Source organism: Cervus elaphus, chromosome 11, assembly GCF_910594005.1.
Source record: "Cervus elaphus chromosome 11, mCerEla1.1, whole genome shotgun sequence".
Classification (NCBI taxonomy): domain Eukaryota; kingdom Metazoa; phylum Chordata; class Mammalia; order Artiodactyla; family Cervidae; genus Cervus; species Cervus elaphus.
This window is the reverse complement of record NC_057825.1, coordinates 87,630,251-87,647,263: the sequence shown is the minus strand read 5'-3', so window position 1 is coordinate 87,647,263 and position 17,013 is coordinate 87,630,251. Positions and strand designations below refer to the sequence as shown.

The window sequence follows — 17,013 nt, the reverse complement described above, 5'->3', positions numbered from 1 at the left end:
CTCGGAAGAAGAGCTATGACAAACCTAGATAGTATATTAAAAATCAGAGACATTACTTTGCCAGCAAATGTCCATCTTGTCAAAGCTATGGTTTTTCCAGTAGTCATGTACGGATGTGAGAATTGGATCATAAAGAAGGCTGAGTGCCAAAGAATTGATGTTGTTAAACTGTGGTGTTGGAGAAGACTCTTGAGAGTCCCTTGGACTGCAAGGAGATCAAACCAGTCAGTCCTAAAGGAGATCAGTCCTGGGTGTTCATTGGAAGGACTGATGTTGAAGATGAAGCTCCAATACTTGGCCCTTGATGCAAAGAGCAGACTCATTGGAAAACACCCTGATGCTGGGAAAGACTGACGGCAGGAGGAGAAGGGGATGACAGAGGATGAGATGGTTGGAAGGCATCACTGACTCAATGAACACAAGTTTGAGTGAATTCCTGGAGATGGTGAAGGACAGGGAGGCCTGGTGTACTGCAGTCCATGGGGTCGCAGAGTTGGATGCAACTGAGAGACTGAACAACAACACTTCCAGATTTATTGAGGCTTGTTTTGTGACTTAACACATAGTATATCTCCTGGAGAATGTTCTCTGTGCACTTGAAAATGTTTATTCTACTGTTACTGGACAGAGTTTTCTTTACGTGTCTGGTGGGTCTAGTTGGTTTACAGCATTGTTCACGTCTTCTATTTCTATTTTCTGTATAATTGTTCTATTCATTATTGAAAGTTGAATACTGAAGTCTCCAGATATTTTTTTTCCCTTCAAATCTGTCCATTTTTGCTTCATGTAATTTGGGGCTCTGTTGTTAGGTGAATATAGAATTGTAACTATCGTATCTTCTTGATGGAGTGAATATTTATCATGAAAACATGCCTTTCTTAGTTCTAGTAACAAGTTTTGTCTTAGTTGTATTTTGTCTTAGTGTAGTCACTCCAGCTCTCTTTTTGGTTTTTGTTAACATGATGTGTTGTCTTCCTTTTTATTTGGGGGGGGTGTCTGTGTGTTGGGGCGTGCTTTCAACACTTAGGCAGTTGACACCTCTGCTTTAGCATTCATTAACTGCTTGTGCAAAGCCGCAAGGTCAGCCTGAGGTGAGAGCATAGGCCTTCTTGTATGTTTTCTGAGCATGTGCGTAGCCCCACACATGCATGGACTTCTAGATTCCCACCAATATGTTGGAGTTTTTCAAAGCCCTTATGTATACCTCATTCCCTTGTTTTCCTTTAAGTGTTTTGATTAGCCTATTGTTTGCCCCAGGTGTTATTTACCACCTCGGCAGCTGCAAGATTAATCAATTGTTTCTAATTGTCTTTGACAAAGTTTTGTCACTGTACAAGTTCAGAGTTAGGTTAAATAAAGACAGCTTTGCAAGTGGGCTCTTCCAGGTAACCACTAGACTGTTTTCTGAGAATGAGACTTCATAGGAGCTCCAAATCCATTTTGTTCCTTCTGGTGGCTGCTTGGCTGTTAATTTTCGCCATGATAACATGTTGTTCGTTTTCAAGGCCAGTGCAGAGCTGGAGAAGAGGGAATAGGAATGGTACATATTAAAATGACACAGCTTGCTTTCCTTAATAAAACTTGATCATTTTCTTGCATAAACACTCTCTGGACTATTTCAAATCTTTGATTAATTTCAAGAGTTCTGAAAAAGTTGATTCTAACATTTTGCCAGTTTTCTTACTGCTTTTTGGGTGCAAGGAATTTTTAGGGATCCTTACACCACCATTTTTGCTGATGTGAAATAGGAAAAGTATTGAACCTGAAATCAAGGTCCTGTTTTTCAACTATTATCTTTTGGTTTGGTGCTTACCAGTTGATCAAGGAGTCTAAACTTGCATTTCTTTGTCTTAAAAATGTGAATGTTATTATCTGCCTCTCAGAATTACTATAGAAATTAAGTGAGATAATACATTTAATAATGTGCTGAATAAAACTAATCTGTGAATCACTATCAGATGGAAGGACACTTAAAGCACTTTAAAGACAAAACTGAATAAAAAGATCATATAATATTGAGGTTTTGATTATGAAAGTAGAGCCACTTTGAATATTTTGGGGAATAAGAGGTTTGCTAAAAGAATTAGGTTCTTCTCACATGATTGTGGGAAGGGAAGTGAAGGTGTAAATGAGGGAGTAAGAGGATCAGGGAAAGAATCACTTACCATCCACTTGAAGCATTGGCACAAGTAAGTCAGACCTTACGGGGAGATCTGAGAAGCCAGAAATGTCTAGCCATTGAAATGGGAGGATGCATCAGGAACTTGTGCAGAGATCTGTGGAAAGCTGTTGGATCTGTATAGCAGTGCTCTGTGGTCCCCAGTAAAGTGTCTAATGGTGTGCCCAGGGTTCCTCTTGGTTGGCATGGCCAGCAAGTGGAAAGCCAAGAAGGACACATAGTCAAGCTGGGATCTGCAGGACATCTCTGCATCTTGTTTAATGTCATATTTCACCATGACAAGGGCCCTCCCTGGTGGCTCAGATGGTTAAGAATCTCCCTGCAATGCTGGAGACCTGGCTTCAATCCCTGGCTTGGGAAGATCCCCTGGAGAAGGAAATGGCAACTCACTCCAGTATTCTTGCCTGGATAATTCCATGGACAGCAGGAGCCTGGCAGGCTACAGTCCTTGGGGTCGCAAAGAGTCTGACACAACTGAGCAACCCACACACACTTATCCATGACAGCCTTCCAGGAGTGAAGGATGTTTGTTGCTTTACTTCTGCCATTCAGATCCTTAGCAAGTTTCCCTTCTCACCCACTCTAACACGAAATCAGAAGGAAAAGAGACTTTAGGAAACATACTTCCCAGATTAAGCAAGTACATAGCATAATCCAGTACATATGATTGTGCAGTGGTTTAACCCTTTTACTTGAAAGTTTGCTTATGTGGAAAGTGCCAAATTCTAATAGGTCCAGAGTATTGCATTGTATTGTATTTATTTATCTTTTTTTGACTACACTTCTTGGCATGTAGGATCTTAGTTCCCCAAAAAGGGATCAAATTTACTGGACTGCCAGGGAATTCCCAGGCCCAGAATATTTTAGAGATTGTGTTACGTAGGTAATGAAGAATTTCTGACTTGAGGGAAAACTATAGCTTCTTCAAAAGAGGTTCAGATAGTGAAGCATTCTGAGAGGATGTAAGAGCAAAAATAACTAGAAATAATAAAAATATACAAACATTTATTTTACATACCTTGTTTTAGTAGATGAATTCCTTGTAGGGAACATATCAAGTAAATTTTTACAAACTGAAAATTTTCTTAATAGCAAGTTACAGTGTTAAGTGTATGTAATTTCCAGTTGGTTTTTGGTTGACATTGGCTCATAATTTTTTAGTTTCTTGTGTTTTATTAGCATGATGTCATCAAGACTGTTAAGGTCTAATGGGATGGTGAGACATTCAAGGTCCATGCAGACTGAATTACACTATAAGTCCATGTAATTCTGAGGAGAGATAGGGAAAGTCCACTTCTTTCTGTGCTACTTCAAACCCACCGCATTTGATGGTTGTCTGGTTTTTGGGTAGAGAAAAGCATATTTGCTATTATCAGTCCCTGCTTGGCATATGTCAGGGGCTGTGATGATTTGCTCCAGTAAAATGGAACAGTAGCTATAATTAGAGCACCATTACATTTTGTTTATAATAATCTATGACACTTCCCAGGACCCGTCTGTGTTCTCAGTTTAAATCACGTGCAAACACACACACTTTGCAGTGTTTCTCAGGTTTTTGGTAGTGGCACACATTTCTGTAGTTTACATTAAAAAAGAATTTCTCTTTTAATGAGAAGAAGCAACTTCAAAGGCTTTCACTTGGCCCTTTATTCCAAAGTAGCCCTCACTGTGGGCTCTGCTGCTTGCTGAATGTATGTGATTTCACCTCTGTATTCAAACAGTGACTACTGGGTGGGTTCAGAACTTCCTAGGCCTGTAGGGGATGGACTAACTCCCTAAACCTACCAAGTCAACATGGTGACAGTCTGAGTCCTCAGGGCTTAGTGTAGCTAAGAGCTAGTCAGCCCTGAAAAGAGTAGGTATTTCTTTTTCCTCAGGATACTGTTACCTGTTCAATGATTATAATTACCTTTTGGGGAAGGCTAAGTGTGAAGAATTATGGTATGTACTTATTACATTACCACAGGGTCCTTTCTCACTAGTATTGGGTTGCTTACTTATTATTTATTTGTATGTTTATAAAAGACTCTTGAGTGTGTGAAGTGACTCAGGGATAGGAATTTGGTGAAGGTCAGTGTTTTAGCGGGTTATTCAGGTCAGACATCTGGTTTCCAAACCTAAATTTTTTCAAGTCTCAGAAAGATCAAGTTTGTCCTCAGTTGGCTATTTATCTAGTTTGGTTCAAAACCGTCATGATCAGTTGGTCATCACTTTGATCCATGCTAGTCTGACCATTCTATCTACCATTCTGGCTGTGCCTGTTACAAAGAAAAATGGTCATCTTTCACCTAGAGGTTCAGTGCTATGAGTAAGTGTCTACTACCTTGACTTTTAATCATTACCATTGAAATCAGGAAACTCATTTCAACAGAAGGACTCTCAGCTTCACCCTTAGTTTACACTGGACATCTACATAGCACTTTTCAAAATGCTGGTACTTTCATGTACAATGTATTTCTTCAAGTCAGAGTGAAAGAAATAACCCCTTGACCCTCATGGGGACACAGGTAGGGTGGGTGAACAGGTCACAAATGATAAATTAACAATAACCTTTTCTTCTGAGTTGTTGTATTCTTTCTTCATATTACACCAAGACATTTTTGGCATCTCAGCTTTACTTTTGGTCATGTTTGTATCTAGATTTTAGTCAAACAGTTGAGCAAAATAGTTTGGAACCATCCCCAGCTACTCAAGCACTGTCAACCAAAATCTTCTGATGAGTATCTAAATTCAGCTGATTTAAAATTATAATCCTCTTTGTCTATGATCTAGCCCCCTTAGAATCTTTTTCCCATGGTCTCAAGGTTTTCTCTCTAGAAAGTAACAAAATCTTGCAGTTATTTTGGGTATATATCTATAAGTTTGGTGACAGTGGGGGTGTGACGGGCGGTGCTAGGTATTAGGGAAATTGGCATGCTCTTGCAAGGTAACTCCCTGAGGTATAGTTGTTACATTGTCCTTAAGCAGGTAAGTAAGACAGGTAGCACCTGTCTTATCAGACAGAGGAGGATTGCATCTGCTGGCATAGGAAACTCCATAGAGTTTGGAGGTTTTCTTTTACCTGAGTCATCTCAAATGTCCCCACTTAAAAATTCTTGTGTCTGCAATCAAAAAATGGGCCAAAGAACTAAACAGACATTTCTCCAAAGAAGACATACAGATGGCCAACAACCACATGAAAAGATGCTCAACATCACTCATTATCAGAGAAATGCAAATCAAAACCACAGTGAGGTACCATTACACACCAGTCAGGATGGCTGCTATCCGAAAGTCTACAAGCAATAAATGCTGGAGAGGGTGTGGAGAAAAGGGAACCCTCTTACACTGTTGGTGGGAATGCAAACTGGTACAGCCGCTATGGAGAAGAGTGTGGAGATTCCTTAAAAAACTGGAAATAGAACTGCCATATGACCCAGCAATCCCACTTCTGGGCATACACACTGAGGAAACCAGATCTGAAAGAGACACGTGCACCCCAATGTTCATCGCAGCACTGTTTATAATAGCCAAGACATGGAAGCAACCTAGATGCCCATCAGCAGATGAATGGATAAGGAAGCTGTGGTACATATACACCATGGAATATTACTCAGCCGTTAAAAAGAATTCATTTGAACCAGTTCTAATGAGATGGATGAAACTGGAGCCCCTTATACAGAGTGAAGTAAGCCAGAAAGATAAAGAACATTACAGCATACTAACACATATATATGGAATTTAGAAAGATGGTAATGATAACCCTATATGCAAAACAGAAAAAGAGACACAGAAATACAGAACAGACTTTTGAACTCTGTGGGAGAATGGGAGGGTGGGATATTTCAAAAGAACAGCATGTATACTATCTATGGTGAAACAGATCACCAGCCCAGGAGGGATGCATGAGACAAGTGCTCGGGCCTGGTGCACTGGGAAGACCCAGAGGAATCGGGTGGAGAGGGAGGTGGGAGGGGGGATCGGGATGGGGAATACGTGTAAATCTATGGCTGATTCATATCAATGTATGACAAAAAAAAAAATAAATAACAAAAATAAAAAAAAAATAAAATAAAATATATTTCGGATAAGAAAAAAAAATAAATAAATAAAGTGGAAAAAAAAAAAAAAAAACTGGAAATAGAACTGCCATATGACCCAGCAATCCCATTCCTGGGCGTACACACCGAGGAAACCAGATCTGAAAGAGACACATGCACCCCAGTGTTCATCGCAGCACTGTTTATAATAGCCAGGACATGGAAGCAACCTAGATGCCCATCAGCAGATGAATGGATAAGGAAGCTGTGGTACATATGCACCATGGAGTATTACTCAGCCATTAAAAAGAATTCATTTGAATCAGTTCTAATGAGATGGATGAGTTCTTCGCAGAGTGAAGTAAGCCAGAAAGATAAAGGCCAATGCAGTATACTAACGCCTATATATGGAATTTTAAAAGATGGTAATGATAACCCTATATGCAAAACAGAGAAAGAGACACAGGTGTACAGAATAGACTTTTGGACTCTGTGGGACAAGGCAAGGGTGGGATGTTCAGAGAGAACAGCATCGAAACAAGTATATTATCAAGGGTGAAACAGATCACCAGCCCAGGTTGGATGCATGAGACAAGTGCTCAGGGCTGGTGCACTGGGAAGACCCAGAGGGATGGAATGGGGAGGGAGGGGAACGGGATGGGGAACACATGTAAATCCATGGCTGATTCATGTCAATGTATGGCAAAAACCACTACAATATTGTAAAGTAGTTAACCTCCAACTAATAAAAATAAATGAAAAAAAAAATTCTTGGGTCAGGCTCTTTTGTAATCAGTGTCCCCTTCTCCTGGCCATGATGAAGTAACTGATACTAGAGTAACCCTCTTGCTTTAAACAACTTAAAATTATCATTGGTATGTAACAAACCACATCAAAATACAGTGGCTTAAAACAATAGCAGCCTTTTATCTCTCATTGTTTCTATAGAATAGAAATTGAGGAAGACAGCTTGTGACATGAGAAAGGTGAGATGATACAATATTAAGTGTAAATGAACTTAGATAAATTAAAGATGTGCATGAGTAGCCCTAGAGCAATCATGAAAATTTTAATTAAATGATCAAAAGCCAAGAGGCAATAGAAGAAACAAAATGAATGCCTAAAGATTGAGGGCAGGAGGAGAAGGGGGTGACAAAAGATGAGATGGTGGATGGCATTATCGACTCAATGAACATGAGTTTGAGCAAACTCTGGGAGATAGCAAAGGACAGGGAAACCTAGTGTGCTGCAGTCCATGGGATTGCAAAGAGTCGGACACAACTGAGCGACTGAACAACAGCAAAGCATATGTGATTAACCCCATCAAATGCCCTAACTTTTACATAGAACTCACGCAACTGAATTCATTCTGTGTCATAATTCAACAATCCTACAAGAGCAGTGCTTGCATCTGACTGTTGGCTATTGGTACCAGCTTGGCAGCTATGAGGAAAAAAGAAATTCTTTTAGGAGATTGCCTGGTTCTCTGACCCTGAGGACTTAAAACACTGAGTGTCATTTTCTTTTTTGTGCTGTCCAGTTCACTTAGAAACAGTCTTGTGCTCTTTCACAATGTCCTATCACTAAAACCACAAAAGCCTTGATTAGATAGGTTCTTCATTCTAAATTATTGTGGATATAATTTAAGCAGTCCCTTCCTCACTGGATGTCATGGACTACTGATGTTAAACCCTGTCATAATCACTGGATCCCCATTGTTTTCAAATCTTACCAGATCAGATCACCAGGCACAAAGTTTCACTTTTTTCAGGAGTGTATTGTCTGTAATTACTTCTGTACCCAGTTACTGTAATGGTCATTATTTAATTGCAGACCACAGAATCCACTCTAACAGTTTAAAGCAGAAGTGAGAGAGTGTGGGTATAAAATTTCAGTGCCATGTTGCCAAAAGAGATGCCTTCAACTACGCTGTAAGGTAGTAAAAATCCTGCTGTTGTACAGTCTGTTACGCACAATTTGGCTGAATACATATACATATACATAGAATATAAAATATATTGAAATGTATTGAAAAATCAATGTATTGCATATAGAATTACAGTTATATACATTAATGGCTATTGTATTATCTATGAATAAAGGAATTACATGAATTATATTTGAAAACTTCATTTTTATTTTGACTGTTTAGGACTTAGAACTGTTTTCCCATAGAATCTGTTTTATGAATTCTGGTTTCGTTTTCAGACTAGGCCTAAAAGACCTACATAACCCGTGCTGTATCAAAAACACAAAAGAGACGGCATCCAGAGACACATTGAGAAACACAGCTGTCTTTTAAAAAAATCTCACAAAAAGTCGACTGCCCAAGAATTAGAGATATGTTGAAAATAAAATACACAGACTTTAAGATTGCCAGCCACTCAGGGTGGGCAAGGTCTGATCTACCGTTTTGGCTCCCAGAGGCTGGCTTCCTGGATTGCTTTACCCTCTAGCTACTCCCGTGGCTTTCTTGGCGTGTTTGGTGACCCCACTGCTGTTACGTGAAGCTCTTTGTATGAGGATGGAAAGTAGAGCTAACACCCTGCTTCTTGCTGTCTGTTGAAATTAATCAGAAATGGACTTGGGTGGGGGAATTGGGGAAGATGTTTTAACAAGTCCCGAGTTAGCTTGTGACAAGGTGAATCTGAATTGTGGACACATGAGACTTAATGCCCAAGCTGTGTATTGAGGATGGCCTGTAATTTCTAAAGTGAATAGACTGTCTGGAAGCAGATAGGTCTTGTGTCGGCAGGTTTTATCTGTGAGGCGAAGTGTAGTTTGATTAAGAGGCAGGTGTTTAACAGTGCCTATTAAATTGTACACTCTTCCTTCTTTCGTAAATTTTTCAGCAATCCCAGGCTCCCCGAGCAAAGCATTTAAAAAAAAGGGAAAACATACTATTCAGTCCTGTTGGGTGGAGGTGATTTAAAGGTTCTGCTTTAACAAATGGTCACAGTGGTGACAGCTGGAACAAGGGAGCAGGAAAAGGGGGAGCTGAATGATGCCCCCCAGTATCATGAAGTCATCTCTCCTTGATGCCTTTCCTGGAGGATTCACATGCCCAAAGCATGTTCACCTCTTACTTCTTTTCTTTTTTCTTTTAAGAATTTGTTTATTTATTTTTATTTTTGGCTGTGCTGGGTCTTCCTTGCTATGCGAGGGCTTTCTCTAGTGGCGGCAAGCAGGCTTCTCATTGTGGTGGCTTCTCTGTTGCAGAGCATAGGTTTTAAAGCTTCAGTAGTTGCGGCATACAGGCTTCGTTGCTCCGGGAAATGTGGGATCTTCCCAGACCAGGGATTGAACCCGTATCAGGGAAGCCCCACCTTATACTTCTTGTTCCTCAGTTACTTGGTACCATATTTATCTTCTTTTGTTCCTTTCTTTTTCGGCCTGTGTCCTAGATGCATGAAATAAGCAGATCATCTCAAACTTTGAAAATAAAATTTTGGGTCATGTGACACAAAAGACTGTATAATGTGCTGAAAAATAGGCATTGGTCACTGTTCAGCAATTTATTTATTTTTGTTGTTTTCTCTAGGCAGAAGAAATCCTGAGGAAAGAGCTGGAGAAAAAGGAAACGCCAAGTCTATACTGCTTGCTCGGAGATGTCCTTCGAGACCACTCTTACTATGACCAGGCCTGGGAGCTGTCTCGACATCGCAGCGCTCGAGCCCAGCGCTCCAAAGGCCTCCTCCACCTGCGAAGCAGGGAGTTCAAAGAATGTGTGGAGTGCTTCGAACGCTCAGTGAAGATTAATCCCATGCAGGTTAGACAGTTCATAAATCCTCGTCTGCTCGCATCATTTCTACTTTTCTTTAATTTTGATTCTTACTGAATGAATACCCATTTTCTGTCGTAAAGACTGGTGAGCTCATCTCTGGGCTAAGAACCTAGACTCTGATACACTTTCTGCTTGTCGCCAAAAGTGGACAGGTTGATTTTCTCTTACTTGCTTTCTTTTGTGTTTCTGTTATTCACTTTTCTGTTTCATTTTGTTATTTTTCTCTGTTAACTGTCCTTAACACAAATACAACTATTAAAGTTGGGGTCCATTCTGAGTAGATATTCCAGGAAGGCAGTGAATGATTGTCAGAGTTACAGACAGTGTAGGACTCTTCAAGTAATTGCTGATGTCAGTAATGAAGAAAAAAACTTTCATATAATTAAAGTAACGTATAGAATGGATAGTTGATCATTTTAGGAAAAAATGTCTATATTTGTATTACAAATACAGAGATATTTTAAATTGTTCAACATTTTTCAAGGTTTGAAAAGTAATACAAAAGAAACCTGGATATTTAAAATAAGTAAGCGACAAGATAAATCCATAGGCGAGGACCTGATTTTGAGGAGAAAGAGATCAACTTATTTTGTGTTATTGATACTCAGTTAGTAAAATGATTTTGGTCCCAGGAACAGTGTTTTTTCTTTTAACCAGACTTTCTTAATGACTGCCTTCCCAATCACCAAAGTCACATATAACTAAACCATGCTCCTGATAAACATGCACACTGACTTGATTCAATTTTAGTTATAATAGTAACTTAGAGTCAGCTACCTTTGCTGATGAAGGTCCGTATCATCAGAGCTATGGTTTTTCCAGTAGTTATGTATGGATGTGAGAGTTGGACCATAAAGAAGGCTGAGCGTTGAAGAATTGATGCTTTTGAATTGTTCTGAAGAAGAATTGTTCTGGAGGGACTCCTGAGATTCCCTTGGACTGCAAAGAGATCAAACCAGCCATTCCTAAAGGAAATCAACCCGGAATATTCTTTGAAAAGACTAATGCTAAAGCTGAAGCTCCAATGCTTTGGCCACCTGATGCAAAGAGTCAACTCATTGGAAAAGACCCTGATGCTGGGAAAAATTGAAGGCAGGAGGAGAAGGGGACTACAGAGGATGAGATAGTTGGATGGTATCACTGACTCAATGGACATGAGTTGTGCAAAATCTGAGAGATAGTGAAGGACAGGGAAGCCTGGCATGCTGTAGTCCATGGGATCGAAAAGGGTTAGACACGACTGAGTGACTGAACAGCAATAGTCAGCTACTAGTGTTTACTGAGCACTTACAATGAGCCAGTGCCTCATTAGGCGTTTTGCCAGTATTTGGACCCAGTCTGACTCCAGAATGAATGTACACTCTTTTTTTTTTTAAGTGGTAAAAAGCCTGTAGCATAAAATTTACCATCTTAACCATTTCTAAGTGTGCAGTTCAGTAGTGTGAAGTACATTCACTTGTTGTGTAGCTATTGCAGCACTACCCATCTCTACAGCTTTTTTTCATCCTTCAGAACTGAAACTCTGTACCCAGTAAACAAAAGCTCCCAATTTTCCTCCCATAACTCCAGCCCCTGAGACCACTCTGCTCTCTGTCTCTGAATTTGGCTCGTCTAAGAAACTCGTATGAGTGGAGTCATACAGTATTTGTCCTTTTGTGGCTAGCATATTTCACTTAGTGTCATATCCTCATGGTGCATCCATGTTGTATCATCTGCCAGACTTTTCTTTCTTTGAAGGCTGAATAACACTCCAGTGTATGTCCACACCAGTTTTTATCCATTCATTTGTTGATGGCCACTGGGCTGTTCCTCCCTCCTGACAGTTGCAAATAGTGCTGTGATGAATGAGGTTGTACAGAAACGGTCACTTTTGAAGTGGGTAGATGCAAGGCATGTCTTTTGGTAGCAACCGTCCAATAGATGTGCACACTTTTATTTTTTTTTTTTTGCTGTACCGTGAAGCTTGCAGGATCTTAGTCCTCTGACCAGGGATTGAACCCCAAGCCATGGTAGTGAAAGTGCTGAGTCCTGATCCCTGGACCACCAGAGAATTCCCTTGGGGCATATCTTTTTCATTAAAAAAAATCAGGAAACATTTTTTTATGACAGTTTGCACCAATTGCTTACTTCCTTCACTCTAGACAGTGAATACAATGCAGCTTTTCCCAGTCTGTGGGCTGTGAGAGGCCTGGAGAAGAGAGGAAGACAGGTATAGAGCACCAGCAGAGAGTGGCAGTTACATTTCTCGGCAAGGACACTCAACATGGAGTTGGTTTTTGTTGCCAGCTTGCTCCAACTCAGAGGTTCTCAACTGGGGATGATTTTGACCCCGGGTCCTTTGGCAGTGGGAAGTGAAGGGGTGCATTGCTGACATCTAGTGGGTAGGGACCAGGGATGCTGTTAAACATCCCATAAGGCTTAGCACAGCCCCCCCTACAATAAAGAATTATTCAGGCTAAAATGCCAGTAGGGCCAAGGTTGAAAAACCCTACACTAACTTGATTATCACTGGACTCTGTTTTTTTTAGTAGAAACTAGAACTCATTATTGTGTTATTAAAATTTTACTCTTAGGGAAAACTGTATCATATCTTTGCTTATCTGCTTAAAGTTTACTCAGTCACAGCTGCCATAAGAGGTGGGGAAAATAAATTCCCTCAGTTAGCCTCCATCATCTGAGTTAAATCAGCACCACCTACCTTACACACATGAATTATTTTCTGAGCACATAGTCTCTGTTTAACATCCACCCTTAACATTGTCCTCCTGCCTCCCTGGCTACGCCTTCTCCTTTTTTTTTTTTTTCCGGCTGGTTCCTAGGTCTTAGTCCTCCAGCTTTTTTTCTGTCTACACTCCCTCCCTTAATCTCATCTAGTAGCATAGATTTAAATACACTATGTAGACAACTCACAGAAGTTGATCTTCAGTCCTGCCCTCTCCCTGGAATTCTAGATTGCTGTATCTCACAACTTCCTCAGTCTCCCTTTTTGTTCCTCTGACTTAACATTTCTAATATGAAATACCATTCTAGACGCTTTTGCTGCGAAGACCACCCCCAACACTATAAATGACATCCCATTACAAATAGCTGTGAAAAGAAGAGAAGCAACAAGCAAAGGAGAAAAGAAAAGATAGACCCATTTGAATGCAGAGTTCCAAAGAATAGCAAGGAGAGATAAGAAAGCCTTCCTCAGTGGTCAATGCAAAGAAATAGAGGAAAACAATAGAATGGGAAAGACTAGAGATCTCTTTAAGAAAATTAGAGATACCAAGGGAACATTTCATACAAAGATGGGCTCAATAAAGGACAGAAATGGTATGGACCTAACAGAAGCAGAAGATATTAAGAAGAGGTGGCAAGAATACACAGAAGAACTGTACAAAAAAGATCTTCATGACCCAGATAGTCACGATGGTGTGATCACTCACCTAGAGCCAGACATCCTGGAGTGTGAAGTCAAGTGGGCCTTAGGAAGCATCACTATGAACAAAGCTAGTGGAGGTGATGGAATTCCAGTTGAGCTATTTCAAGTCCTAAAAGATGATGCTGTGAAAGTGCTGCACTCAATATGTCAGCAAATTTGGAAAACTTGGCAGTGGCCACAGGACTGGAAAAGGTCAGTTTTCATTCCAATCCCAAAGAAAGGCAGTCCCAAAGAATGCTCAAACTACTGCACAATTGTACTCATCTCACATGCTAGTAAAGTAATGCTCAAAATTCTCCAAGCCAGGCTTCAGCAATACGTGAACTGTGAACTTCCAGATGTTCAAGCTGGTTTTAGAAGAGGCAGAGGAACCAGAGATCAAATTGTCAACATCCGCTGATCATCGAAAAAACAAGAGAGTTCCAGAAAAATATCTATTTCTGCTTTATTGACTATGCCAAAGCCTTTGACTGTGTGGATCACAATAAACTGTGGAAAATTCTGAAAGAGATGGGAATACCAGACCACCTGACCTGCCTCTTGAGAATCCTGTATGCAGGTCAGGAAGCAACAGTTAGAACTGGACATGGAACAACAGACTGGTTCCAAATAGGAAAAGGAGTACGTCAAGGCTATACATTGTCACCCTGCTTATTTAACTTATATGCAGAGTAGATCATGAGAAATGCTGGGCTGGAGGAAGCACAAGCTGAAATTAAGATTGCCGGGAGAAATATCAATAACCTCAGATATGCAGATGACACCACCCTTATGGCAGAAAGTGAAGAAGAACTAAAGGGACTCTTGATGAAAGTGAAAGAGGAGAGTGAAAAAGTTGGCTTAAAGCTCAACATTCAGGAAACTAAGATCATGGCATCCAGTCCCATCACTTTATGGCAAATAGATGGGAAAACAGTGGAAACAGTGGCTGACTTTATTTTTTGGGGTTCCAAAATCACTGCAGATGGTGATTGCAGCCATGAAATTAAAAGACGCTTACTCCTTGGAAGAAAAATTATGACCAACCTAGATAGCATATTAAAAAGCAGAGACATTACTTTGCCAACAAAGGTCCATCTAGTCAAGGCTATGGTTTTTCCAGTGATCATGTATGGATGAGAGAGATGGACTGTAAAGAAAGCTGAGTGCCGCAGAATTGATGCTTTTGAACTGTGGTGTTGGAGAAGACTCTTGAGGGTCCCTTGGACTACAAGGATATCCAACCAGTCCATCCTAAAGGAAATCAGTCCTGGGTGCTCATTGGAAGGACTGATGTTGAAGCTGAAACACCAATATTTTGGCCACCTCATGCGAAGAGCTGAATCATTTGAAAATACCCTGATGTTGGGAAAGATTGAAGGCAGGAGGAGAAGGGGATGACAGAGGAGGAGATGGTTAGATGGCATCACCAACTCAATCGATATGAATTTGGGTACTCTGGGAGTTGGTGATGGACAGGGAGGCCTGGCCTGCTGCAGTTCATGGGGTTGCAAAGAGTTGGACACGACTGAGCGACTGAACTGAACTTATTTGGTCTTGGAGTCATCCTTGATTTCTCTTTCCCTCATACTCTCATGTGATCCATCAGTAAATCTTGAAATATATCCAGGATCAGACGATACCTGCCACCATTGCTTCCTGCCACCATTCTGGTCAAATCCCCATTGTCTCTCACCTAGTTAATATGCTACCTCCCTTACTGGTCTTCTTGCCACTGTCTTAGTTGCTCAGTCATGTCCCAACTATTTGTGATCCCATGGACTGTATAGTTTGCCAGGCTCCTCTGTCCATGGGATTCTCCAGGCAGAAATACCGGTGTGGGTAGCCATTTCCTTGTCTAGGGGCTCTTCCCCACCCAGGGATTGAACCTGGCTCTCCCGCATTGCAGGCAGATTCTTCACTGTCTGAGCCACCAGAGAAGCCCTCTGTCTTGTTACCATCTGCCTGTATTCAGTGAACATCTGAGTTGATCCTTTCAAATTTGAGTTGGACGTGTCATTCCTCTGCCACAACGCCTGTGGTAACAGCCAAAGTCCCTGCCTGGCTCTCGAGGCTTTTCCAAGCCGAGCTCCTGTTGCATCTTTACTGTCCTCCTCCCGTTCCCCACTTCACTCACCCAACATTGGCCTCTTTGTTCTTCCCTGAACATGGCAGGCACATTTCTGCCTCTGCGTTTTAGTGCTTGTTGTTCCTCTGCCTGGAATGTTCTCCTTCCAGATAGACATCTGCTTACCTTGTTCCATTACCTCATGCATATCTGGGCTCCAATGTCCCTTTCCCACAGAGGCCTTGCATGTTTGTTCTACTTAAAATCTCACTGCCACCTTCCACCCTTCCTTACGTTCCTTCCCCTTCCCCGCTTTATTTTTCCCCACAGCACTTAGCGCCTTCTAATGTTATATATAGCTTACTTTTTAAAAAATTCTATTCTTCCTCCATTGCAATATAAATTCCACAAAGGCAGAAATTTTTATCTGTTTGTTTCATTTATATGTTCCTAGTGCTTCTAACAGTGCCTAGCACATACTGTGTCTTTAATAATTACTGAATGAGTGAGTAAATAATGTCTCCAACCAGTTACTCAATCAAGTAGACATTAACTGTCTGCTGCACACATCGCACTGAACCAGAGGAGGAGGCAGTAGCAGCCGATCACCAGGTGGTCTGATTTCTACCAAGACGGCCACAGGCTAGTGAAATGGACATGGACAAAGCTAGCCAACAATACGAGGAATCACAGAGAGGCCCAGAGTCATTTGTAAGGTGTAAGCTTTATAGAGTCTAAGGAGACCGTTTCTGCCTTTGGTAGACAACGGAGGATGGTGACTTTGACTTTGAAGGACACACAGTACTTGAATAGGCCAAAGGAAAGGGCAGTGGTACGGGTCTTCCAGGCGATGAACAGCATGAGCCCAGCCCCAGAAACAGAAGATGTGAGTGTGTGCTGTGTGTGTGTGTGTGTGTGTGTGTGTCGGGAACAGAATATTAGTGAATAGGCTAGTTTTTTTGAGTGAAAGGGAATAGGACAGTTCCAGTAGGAAAGCTAGACTGGAGCCAGATTACAGAAGGTCTTGAATGTGAGGCTAAACTCTTTGGATTTTATTTGGCAAATAGGGAGCCATTGAAGATTTGATTTGTGTTTGGCTTTGTTTCGAATGAAGGAATGTGGGTGCGTGGAGGTGATTTTGGAATACTGTTTTGGCCACACTGGCCACAGGAGATCCTGGATGTAGGCAGGCTTAGGAGACTGTAGTGATGGTCTAGAAGGACAGTTGTTAGTTCGGGAGGGGCAGTCAGAAAGAAGGGATGAGGTAAGGGAATTTGCAAAGGAGGGCTTGGCAGGGCTTGATGGTCTCATTGTATAATTTTAAATTAATTACTTAGCAAGGCAAAGAAATAGCAGTTGCTCCAAGCAGCACAAACAGATATTCTTTGAGGGTGTCTCAGAGTTTGTCACACGGATCCAATTCAGGCAGCCTGTGAGCCACGCCGAGACACGCAGGCGTTCGCTGCTGCAGTTGTACAGAATTGCTACAGGATGCAGGCTTGAGGGCCACAGACTTATAACTTGTGGTGCAAGTTTGAACTGCCTTTGCAAGAAGGAGAG

General features: G+C 41.2%; 1 protein-coding gene across 1 annotated transcript in view; it reads left to right on the top strand.

Annotated features, from left to right (window-relative positions):
- TTC27 (tetratricopeptide repeat domain 27) overlaps positions 1 to 17,013 on the top strand; it is a 162,266-nt gene that overhangs the window by 97,643 nt on the left and 47,610 nt on the right. Inside the window, exon 13 of the mRNA XM_043918283.1 lies at positions 9,740 to 9,967. Coding sequence (XP_043774218.1) covers positions 9,740 to 9,967 — 228 coding nt within the window. The remainder of the gene's footprint in view (positions 1 to 9,739; positions 9,968 to 17,013) is intronic.